This window comes from Leptonychotes weddellii, chromosome 12 (genome assembly GCF_054177405.1).
Source record: "Leptonychotes weddellii isolate Sample4059 chromosome 12, ASM5417740v2, whole genome shotgun sequence".
In the NCBI taxonomy this organism is placed as follows: Eukaryota; Metazoa; Chordata; class Mammalia; order Carnivora; family Phocidae; genus Leptonychotes; species Leptonychotes weddellii.
The window spans coordinates 61,654,578-61,666,289 of NC_138380.1; the positions used below are offsets into that span (position 1 = coordinate 61,654,578).

General features: G+C 42.2%; 1 protein-coding gene across 1 annotated transcript in view; it reads left to right on the plus strand.

The window, feature by feature from the left end:
- SLC25A13 (solute carrier family 25 member 13) overlaps positions 1-11,712 on the plus strand; it is a 175,854-nt gene that overhangs the window by 153,601 nt on the left and 10,541 nt on the right. The window contains 2 exon segments of the mRNA XM_081799691.1: positions 9,328-9,507; positions 9,509-9,635. Of these exon segments, the coding sequence (XP_081655817.1) occupies positions 9,328-9,507; positions 9,509-9,635 (307 nt within the window).

Consider the following 11,712-nt stretch of genomic DNA (forward strand, 5'->3'; position numbering starts at 1 on the left):
CTGATAATGGTAATTACCTTTATATCATCACCTTTTATTGAAGATCCTTTTGCTCAGTGTTGTACTGGGTACTTTATGCTAGTCATTGGACCTAAATTCTCATGTCCCTAAGAATGGTACATTTAATAGATGAGGAATTTGAGGTACAGAGATATTAAGAACTTAACAACTAAGTGGCAGAGCAGTGATCTCAGCTCAGGTGTCTGACTCCAAAGCCTGTATTCCTGTTCCTATAGTGTCCTGCCATTGGTGGGTAGTTGCAGAATTCAGCTATAGATCCATATTAAGATGGTACATTTTTTTTTTAAGATTTTATTTATTTGTCAGAGAGAGAGAGCATGAGTAGGGGGAGCGGCAGGCAGAGGGAGAAGCAGGCTTCTTCCTGCTGAGCAAGGGACCCAATGTGGGACTCAGTCCCAGGCCCCTGGAATCATGACTTGAGCTTAAGGAAGACATTTAACCAACTGAGCCACCCAGACGTCCCTAAGATGCTACATTTTGACTATGTTTTTGAATAGTCTACTACTTCTCTGAAAAGTCATTTTCTTCAAGAAGAGTTAGTTGCATGTAGAAAGGTGGAACATGAAGAGAATACCCAGCTCGACTAGGTGATCAGCCATAATGGTTGACAATGCAGAGAGTTGGCCTCCAATGAGTGTGCTTGAAGGGGATTGGAATAAAGAGCTTTTTTCTTTCTCCTTGGACTTGGAGATCTACATCAAGGAGAAAAAGTAAGAAAGGAATTATCAGGGGTGTTGCCTGTATAATATTGCAACATTTTGAAGGAAGCTTGTAAAGGGAGTGTGTCACGGGCAAGCCAACTTGAGCATCTCCTCTTTAAGGCATTAAGTTCTCCCCATAGGGTTTCTAACCATTGGCAGATAGGATATTTGAGCTGATCATCCCATCGAAAACAACTAAAAATGTTGGGTAATATACTTTAGTATATTTTGTAAAAGTCTTTTCAAATTTATGAGTTAGTAATATTCAAGCCAAAATTAGGTGAGATAAGCAGAACTCTAAGGCTGGCTTTGACCTTCAAGGCATTTGCCAAACACCTAAACTTGAGCATTAATTGCTGATGTCCCAGGAGACAACCAGGTACTTCCCAGAGTGCTAAGTCTAAAAGAAAAGGGTAGAACTCAGCTGGGCAAGCAAGGCATTTAGGTCACAAAATGTAAGGAGGAACTTACTCTCAGATGCTGACCTTGTATTGAATAGCCCTGTTACTGAGTGCATCTCCAAGTCTCTACTTTAGGGACCACTCTTGCCTTATCCAATTCCTCCTGGTCCTGAAGAAATTCCTCTTCCATAAAGCTGGACCTCAAAGGGTTATACCCTCAGCGTAAGGGTAAAATTAAAATGCTCTCTTTTACCATTCTGGACTGTAAGGAAAATTGCTTTGATTCTGGAGGGAGAGAGAAGGGAGAGGGGAAAACCCTCCCCTGGGAGTAATTAGGAATTCTAAGCTTGTCTCATATGGGTTTGCATGCTGAATTTATATTTCTTGGGTGATATGAAAACTCTCAAGCTGGCAAAGTCTTGCACTGATAGTACCTCCAGGCACCTGACAGAAGCAAACACAAGTTCTCTCAAAAGGATCCCACCTTCACACTTGTTATGATGAGCACTGGGTATTATATGTAAATGATGAACTACTGAACTCTACTCCTGAAACCAGTATTGAACTGTATGTCAACTAACTAGAATTAAAAAAAAAAAAAAAAAAAAGCCCATCTTCAACCCAGACCTCAAAGAATTTTCATAGATACTGTTCCAAGGAAAATGAACAGCTCATAGTCTAAAATCTAAAGTCACACAAGGAGGGGCGCCTGGGTGGCTCAGTTGGTTAAGCGACTGCCTTCGGCTCAGGTCATGATCCTGGACTCCCGGGATCGAGTCCCGCATCGGGCTCCCTGCTCGGCAGGGAGTCTGCTTCTCCCTCTGACCTTCCCCCTTCTCATGTGCTCTCTCTCATTCTCTCTGTCTCAAATAAATAAATAAAATCTTTAAAAAAATAAATAAAAAATAAAGTCACACAAGGAAACAAGGCACTTTAAGAAGAGAGAGCAAAAAACAACAGGCAGCATTTTAAACCTACAAAGACTTAAAATTTCAAAATTATTAGAAACAAATGAATGTTTTGTTTTAAAAAATTAAAAAGGGTGAAAATATAATGGTTAAAATTTAAAACTGAACATTTCAAAATTCTGGCTTTAATAACAGATTAAACATAGCTGAAGAGAGAATTAGTGAACTAGAACATAAGAGAATTACTCAGAACAGAGAGACAAAGAGACATTGAGACACAAAGGAAAGTATGAGGTGGTCTAATAGGTATAAAAGAAAACCAGAAGGAAGGGAGAGATGATGTCTAAAAACTCCCTGGAACAATTAAACAGCTGTCAGTCCTGAGATTCAAGAAGCACGACAAATCGCAAGTGGGATAAATAAAAATAATCCAGACTAAACCTGTGCAGTGAAACTGTTGAATACCAGGGCTAAAAGACAGCTCACAGATGGCCAGAGAGCAGGTGCCCCCCGAGGAGAATGGTTGAACTGACAACCAGCTTAAAAACTGGAACAGTAAAAGCCAGAAGACATTGGCCAGTGTTTTCAGTGTGTGGAGGAAAAACCTTTCAACCTAGAATTCTATGCTCTGTAAAAACGTCTTCCAGGAACAGAGACCAAATAAAGACCTTGTTTAGACTAGCAAAACTCAAAATGCATTATCACTAACAAGCCCTTACTAAAGGAAATTCTAGAATGTACGTTAGGCGGAAGGAAAGTCCTCCAGATGACAGTTTGGAGATGCAGCAAGGAATGAGGAGCAAAGAAAGTAGTAAATGTTTAGTCTAAATAGCATTGTGTGAATTTAAATATATGTGTGATTGGTAATTACAATGCTTCATGTTTTTAAAGCTAGAATTAAAGTACATTACAATAAGATGGGGGGTTTATAATGTAAGTTGTATAAAATGCATGTATTATACAGGAGGAAGGTAAAGATAACAAAGTACGTATATATTAGAATTTCCAGGGAATAAACGCTTAGAGTAAAAACAGACTGTGAACCTTGCAAATAGATAGTGGGGAGACATCAGAAGAAACAAGACAAGAAAGGAAAGGAAAATTGAAAAGGTGGGACATGTTTTATAGATTCGTGTTGTGAAGGTGACATGCTCAGAGACTACAATTCCATGTAAAAAAAACTCTGTGCCACTTTCTGGATTTCCAGCCTGTCTAAATACAAGCATCACTGATGGCAAAGCAGCATATGATAGAACAGTAGAGAACTAGAACCAACACAGGAGTGGCATTTCCTACAAAAAAAAAAAACCCTTGAGTCACCAAGACGCTTTGGTTAGAAGTGCAGTGAAATTAAGGGGAATCCAGTATCCTGAAGGTCCCCGGGCTAAAGAAACTAAATAATAGGTTTTGATATTTCATATTCAAATTGAAGTCATTTCAGTGTCACTGATATCAAGTCCCCGGTTGTTGGCTGGGTCATTTGGTTTTAACACCAGTGACACGATCCCATAACAGGTTGGCACCAGTGCTGTTTCTCAGCAAGATACTGAAACACCCTGTTCAAATGCCAGGCACGTGGGCCTCACTCTCCCTTGACTGGGCAGGAGAGGTGCTGCCCGACTATGTATCCAAGGGTTAACTCACTTGGGAGAAACCAAGAGAAATGCCAAAGATCAAGACCTGACATGCTGCCCATTGTTTGTAGCTCCAGGATCAAAATATACAATTATACATGCCAAATAAATTCTAAACCTAGAAGGTAGGAAAGGAGGGGTGGCTCTGACTACAGGTGCCAGAAGCATTAAATAACCTCCTCAGACAAGGTGCACCACTGTTGTCTTGAATGCTGCAGGTCCCTCAGTCTGGCATTTTCCCCCATGCTAGACAATGTGCATTCACCGCAGGAGTCTCTGTTAAGCCTCCGTCTCCCAGACCTGCTGGCTCCTGGTGCCCGGCCCTGACACAGAGGTGCCTTTGTGAGTGTAATTACCTTCCCCTGTATTAGAAATACTCTGTTTCGAGCTGTGGTTGCAGGTACAGCTCGAAGAAGCAGGAATTAGCATGCAAAAAGACCTGCACTGGCCCCTGACTCCTTTATCAGCAATCATTCTTAAGGCTTGTTTTTTGTTCCTCACATTGATTGGGTAGGTGTGATACCATCCAAGATGCGGAGCTTTAAAAGAAGAAAAAAGAGACGTTGGAGATAGCAGTGTGTGTGTGTGTCTGAGAGAGAGAGAGAGAGAGACATACAAATCCTGTTGTGTTCTGTCTTTGAAATTTCATGCCTGATAGCAGTGTGTGTGTGTGTCAGAGAGAGAGAGAGAGATACAAATCCTGTTGTGTTCTGTCTTTTGACAATTTCATGCCTGACAGAGCTGCCAGAGTAAACTTGAGTGGATGATTCCAGCAACTTAAGGACTGATTAAGCTCCCTTGGGCATTTCACAGTGTCCACATCAAAAAAAGCCATGAGAAGCAGAAGAAATAATTCTTTTGCCACGGCGATATTGTGGCCCGCGTCTCTGAGCCTCAGTGGCCCATGCTGACTGCAGACGATTAACCGGAGGTTGAGACCAAGCCTTGAAGTTTTCCTGGACTTCTAAAATAGAATGATGACGAGAGGCCTTAGAATGATACAGAATAGGAATGGAGCCAGAGTGGAGAATTAAACTAGATTTGAGTTTTGATTCTGGTTTATTTATATATAGGTCTCCCCTGAGATGCCTTTTATTGTTCCTGTCTGTTATTAGTGGGCCTTTTGTTAAAAAGGAAATAAAAAACCAATAATTTTCCCTCTTTGGAGAAAGTGCTTTAATGAATAGTAAGAGATTAGATGATTGCATTTTGCATTTATGAATTTCCCCCAAGTGATTTTACTGTGTGTTTGGAGGAAATGCAGGGCTGACCAGAGAATGTCTGAGGGCAGAGTTGCCCAGAGAACCAGTGAGAAAGACTTAAGGCAGGAAAATGTGGGGATTTTCTTATAGGGCAAGAACATTTAAAGATTTATTTTAGGTGGCACACACTTTGTAATTTATTAATTTTTTAATGGCCAAAGTAATCATTTCTGTGTTGCTGACGCAGGCTCTTGGGAGCATGGAATGTTGCCCTTGATTATAAAGTTGCCTGTTCAGAATGGCTGATCGCTTAGGAAAGATCAGACGTGGGGCAAGTAGATTTCAAGTCAGAAGGGTTCCGTGTTGTGATGTCGGACTGGGGAATGGGTACTCACCATGAAGTGAAGGATTTATCAAGGAATCTGGGAGAGAAACATTCTCACCGTTGGAACTTTAAAAGCCTTTTTCACATCCTGCTTCCCTTTTCATTGTGCTGGAGCCACAGGTCAGATGTTGCCCGAGGCAGCCTGACAAATTGGCACCTGCCTTTGTGCCTTAGACCTGAAGAAAGGAGTGGGGGAAAAGAAGGCGGGGGAAACGTAAGAAGTTTTTTTCTCCAACCTTTTGCAACATTAACTCTCCTTGGGAATTGGGCTTTGATGCCTGGGGTGTGAGAGAGGCCGCGGGCCCGCCCTGACTCCAGAGAGTGCCAGGAGAGCCAGGGACATCCACACCTCCTCCTTCCCACCATCTTGACGTTGGTAGTGCGGGTGACACCTCCTCGGGACTTGCGTGGTTTTTCCACCATTTATTCCTAAGCCAGCCCCTGGCCCCACAGGTTTTCTTTCTTCCTTGGCTTTTCCTTCTCCCTTTTCTCAGATAATCAGAAACCTGTGACCTCTTTCATGGTCCAATCTTCCCTCTAACACGCATAAATTACTTGACGACATTGTCTGATTTCAGGTAGGAAAAATACATCTTCCAGATCCATTTTTCCTTTGGTGTTTCACAGTGCAGCTCTGCTTTTTCCTTAGATTTGTTCTTTTTTGTATGTTTGCTCGCTTGTGTTTTGATCAGCCCATTTTTTCTTCTCAGGCATCAGGAATGTTTTCAAACATCTTTTTAAGCATGTTGCACCCCTTACTAGACACGTGTTCTCACGCAGATACAGGGTTTATTGCCATGATTTCAGGACAGGGGGGAGCTTTCCTTCTTGGGAAACCAGCTGCTGCTTCCCGTGGCCTTACTCTTTGGTGTCACAGAGAGGTTTCTAATTTCACATCACATCTTCCCGTGGCCTTCTGATCATCTTGAAGCCACGTAAGCATCAGAGAGGCTCAGAGCTGTCTTTCTCTCCTTTTTTAAACTTTTCATATTCCAATACAAAATCATCAACTACTTTTCCCTTAGCTCTGTTGTATCGTTCCCAACAAATTATAGATCTTTGTTTGAAAATACTAAAAGCTTGGCTTTGGTTTCTAATATATATCTCCAAGAAATGAGTTCGTTTTCCTTGTAGGAGCCTGACAGTGTATCCCAAAGCCTCTTGTTAATCTTTTTAACTGTGCGTTGTTGTTGTTGTTGTTTCTGTGTGACTTGGCAGAGTCAAATCAGTGTCACCAGAACATGCCTTAGGCCCAACTGACAGCCAGAGATTTTGCTGAGTGTTCTCTAGCCCCTGGTTCCTGGCCCCTGGGTGCTTACTCTCTGAAATAGGCAACATTGATATAGGCAGATAGAAGAGCATGAAGAAAATCAGAACAGCATTGAGAAAGTGCAGACAGTGTGGAGCTGTATGGAATTCACTCCCTGTCTGCCTCTAGTTAAAGAATCCTCCGTGGGAAGGGTGGTATTTGGGCTTTAAATGAATGAAGAGGTGATATTCAGGGAGTTGATGTTCCCAGCTTAGCAATCATCAAGGTAGTTGCAGGGTATACCTGGATTGATCAGATGAATGGGGCATTGAGCAGCTTTACCTGAGAGGAACCAGGCTGACCAAGGAGAGGAAAATGGGAAAGTGAAGTCATTACAAAGTTTTGAGAAGGGTGAGAATACGGGGCCTAATTCACATGAGCAGTTAATATTTTATAATCAAGGGGGAGAAAACATTTTAAAGGAAAACTATTACCAACAAAAAAATAGACTGAAGTTTGGCTCTTAGATGTGAAGATTTGGGAGAAGAGGTTAAAAGTAAAAACTAATAGATTTAGTAAAAAGCAAGATTTGTGGGAGGAAGAATTGTATCAGCCTAAAAAATTACTCCAAAGAGATCTGTTTAGAAAGCCAGTAATATGGCAGTGTTTCTTTTACTATATAGAGAGAGTTGTGCGTGAAGAAGATTTCACTGGGGGCGCCTGGGTGGCTCAGTCGGTTAAGCGTCTGCCTTCGGCTCGTGTCATGATCCCAGGGTCCTGGGATCAAGCCCCGCATCGGGCTCCTTGCTCTGCGGGAGGCCTGCTTCTCCCCCTCCCTCTGCTCTTCCCCCTGCTTGTGTTCCCTCTCTCTCTCTCTGTCAAATAAATAAAAAAAATAAAAAAAAATAAAAATAAAAATAAAAGATTTCATTGATCTTCATTTGAATTGGTTCTTTGGCATCTAATTTGAATATCTTCTGAACAGAGTCTGCCCTGCAGTAAAGGGCTAATGGCACTTACAGGAAGGTCTGGAGGCAAATGAGGCAAAGGAAGTAAAAATAGTGAAACAGCCAGGTGAGGGTCTTGCCCGCCCACATTAACTGATCGTAAGGGAAGGACTGGATGTGCGCATGGATCCTGTCATTCTCCTGTACTTTTCCCCCTTGAAAAAGTGTGTGTTGGGGGGGGGGGATTTGAGAGTCCTTTCCTGTGTTTTGGACCTATCTCTGGTTCTGCCTCCAAGGATGTCCCCTGAGCAAGCCATTAGTGTGGCCCTTAATAAATGTGCAATTGATAGATTAATAATCATTCTGGGCATCCGTTTGTACATATATATAAAAGGAGAATTTGGGTGTGGTGGATTTTGTGGTTCTTCAGTTAGGCATTTAACAGTTTGGGGATAGACAAGTTACAGAAGTGTGGGTCGATTGGCAGTACATGATGTAGATCTGCCCCCCCCGCCCCTTTTTCTGAATATCTATACAGAATGGACAGAGGTATCTTAACACATCCATGGGTAAGTTGACTGAGGAAAAGCGAGCATGACAATCCAGATTCTAAGCATTTGTTCTAGTTATAGGATAGGCCAATCTAGGATGAAGTTTACTAGGATGAAATAAAGCCCTGCTTATGTTACTTACTTAAGGCAACTAATTAACTTACAGTATCCCTAGGTTAATGGCAATTTGTATTAAAAAGACTAGGGGTTTTATTACCCACAGTCTCAGTGTGAGTCAGGAGTGTAATGATGGTGTCAGAAAGCCAAAGCTATAGTAACAGATGTGTAGTGTTAGGAACTTTGACAGAATGGAGCCTAGCTTCAGGCAAAAATCCCCGAGATCCAGCATCACTCAACCTTACTAAATGTCACTGGGCTGGGCTAGATCTGTTGAATCTGGATGGAGTCGTTATTTTCTTTCAAGAATCTCTCAATTTGGTGGAAATTTTTAGGTATTAGAAATCTGTGAAAGAAATGGTATTAAATCATTAGGTGTTGAAAAGGGGTGACTTCCTTCCCATTTAGCCTGCCTAAGACACAGTATAGTCTTGTGGTTTTCATTAGAATGCTATGTTTCTGGGCACGCACCAGTTCTCAAGGTCTCCCCATGCATTATTTTGGCACCAGAAATTATTTGAAGACTTTGCTCTAGTTGCTAATTGCTCTACACACAGCTCTTAAATGGGTAGGAATTATTGTAAATATTTTAAGGCTTTAGAACAAGCATTTATCAATGTTTCATACCCTGGAGGAGAAGGGGTAAGTATGTGAATAAATTAGGGGATCCATGAATCCCTTGAAAAGGTATATAATTTTTTACGTATGTGTAATTTTTTCTGGGAAAGAGTCCAGCACTTTCATCAGAGTCTCAAACAAGACAAAAAAACAAACCTCTCCCCCTGCCACCTATATAATTTGTCTACTTCCTAGTATGTAAACAGAGGAGTACCTTGGTTGTTGCTGCCCATCTTCTGAGAACAGATACTCCCTGAAATGCCAGTGAGTGACTTGCCATCAGTAGGGATTTAAAAGGATGTTGCACGCAGAGTTCCAAAAGTGTTTAAATCGAAATCTTATCATTGGAACAAATGAGAACTATCCCCTTCTTGCTCAAACCACACAATAAGATTAGTTTTATTTTTAAAAAGAGAATTCAGATTTATTACTTGCAGAATTGGGGTTATTTTTTTTCTGTTCCCCTTTCAACTTGTGAGTACAAACTTGGTCTCCTCCAGGAATATTTTGTTCTGAGGTAAGTTCCAGAAAAGCTTGATCTTCTCAATGGGATATGTGTTTCATGTGGTTTTTCTTCCTTTTCAAATGCACAGGGCGCCAAAGCATGCTTTCTGCGGGACATTCCTTTCTCGGCCATCTACTTCCCGTGCTATGCTCATGTGAAGGCTTCCTTTGCAAGTGAAGGTGGGCAGGTTAGCCCCGGAAGCCTGCTCTTGGCCGGTGCCATAGCTGGTGAGTGGCCCCCACAGAGCTCTGTTCTCCCCCGGCCCCTCCCGTGTCACTGCCCGGAAATTTTTTGCTTACAGTTCTTGAGAGGGGACTTATGAGGCGGCCGTAGATTGCTTTGAATAGATACTGAAAAGAAAGGAGAAGAAATTAATCTTCTGGCAGATTAGATTAGGCAAGCTTAATTTCTTAACTCCAGAAAAGGCTCATTAAAATATGGTGCATTTTGTGGTATTGTTAAGTAAATAAAAATTTTTTAAAAAATTAATTAAAAAGCTAAATAATAACTACTGCTTACATTCTGGACAAGCATTTATGTACTATTTTGGTTAGATGCCTTTAAGCACGAGTATTCACATTTTTAAAACCTTTCAGCTGAACCGTTATCACTGTTCTGTGAAGTGAAACTATGAAACAATATAGAACTTCTAATTTATTTATTTGAGAGAGAGAGAGAGAGAGCACAAGCGGGTGGAGGGGCAGAGGGAGAGGGAGAAGCAGGCTCCCTGTGGAGCAGGGAGCCCGATGCAGGACTCGATCCCGGGACCCTGGGATCATGACCTGAGCCGAAGGCAGATGCTTTACCAACAGAGCCACCCAGGAGCCCCAGCAGTAGTTATTATTTAGGTAAAAGTAACGTAGTAGAATTAGGACGACTCAGCCTGAGGAGATACCTGATTCCTCATAGCTGTGTTACAGGAACAGGATATGTTAATTGAGCCCCAGAGGGAAATGACTCTTGTTTTCAGTGCTACAGTGAATATGTCAATAGAAAAAAAAAAAATATACGAAGGGGGAGGTTGGCTTCTACATCCCAATGTAAATTCCCAGAGAAAATTTGATTATGGCCACAGCAGGAATCCATTCGATCTTTGATGCTTCTTGTTCAGTGACCCTAAAGGCTCAGACACTCTGGATTCGCTCTCCAGGTGGTGGCAAACATTTAATGAGTTAACAAACCCTAAGGCAGTCGTGGGATGCCTGGGTCCAAATGTTTTTGATACAGGTGTTGTTCTCCAGAGATAGGTGGCTTGAGTCTCAGGAGGACAGCCCCCTGCTCTGAGAAGTTGTTTGCTGTTTTGTGGGCCCGCCTGTAGCCTGAGGAGTCCCTGAAGGCAGGCACCAAGGAGCGCCTCTTTAATTCTTCGTTAATCCCCTTTTTTCAAAGGCAGTGATGTTGGTAAATGAGGTAGAGTTGTTCTTTCCCGGCTGCTCTGGGACCTTCATCGTAGGAGGCCACTCTGCCTCTATCAGGAAATCATGATTTTGAGACTAGACTATAGAATTCCCAGTTTTAATCCCAGTGTAGCCATTGATTAACTGTGTCCTTTTGTATGTCCTTTACATGTGCATAAATGAGTATTTTTTAAACCAAAAGGTTATAATACAGTGCATTTTGTGCATTGTACAGTATAAATTACTTCCTGGAAATGAGGTAGCCTACTGGGGAGAAGTGCCGTACCACTCAGGAGTGTGTTCCGTAGACCAGTTACATAACCTCTCCCAAGCCTCAGCAGCTGCGGCTATGAACGGAGACAATAACGGTACCAACTCCAGAGTGTGCCTGTGAGGTCCAGGTGAGCACAGCTGTGTGACGGACTGTGCATCCTGCCCGGCGTACAGTAATGGTAGCCAGCATGGCACGGACTCCGAGGATCCGTCTGCAACCTACCCCAGAAATCAGCTGTAAAAACAGAAGATATGTGTTAGAGCTCAAAGTCTAGGACTCTCTCCAAGCCGTGTTTTCCTCCCACCACAAAAATAACACCTTTAACTCTTCCCTTAGAGAAAGGTAGCCACCTAGAAGGGATTTCATCTCTGGGTAGGAATTTCCTAAGGAATCCATGCTGCCAGGGCTGTAGAAATTACTAGCGGATTTTTTTTCTCTTTTAAGGTTTATTTTCTTCCTTCTATCATTTTTTTTTTTTTTTAAGATTTTATTTATTTATTTGAGAGAGAGACACAGTGAGAGAGGGAACACAAGCAGGGGGAGTAGAAGAGGGAGAAGCAGGCTTCCCGCAGAGCAGGGAGCCCAATGTGGGACTCGATCCCAGGACCCTGGGACCATGACCTGAGCCGAAGGCAGACGCTTAACGACTGAGCCACCCAGGTGCCCCCCTTCTATCATTTTTATGACTGGGAAAATACTATAGCTGATTGTAAAATATTTGGAAAGTAACTGAAAGGGTAATTAAGAAAACATTGTCTATTGTTCCACGACTGTAAGATAATCCCTATTTAACATTTCTGCT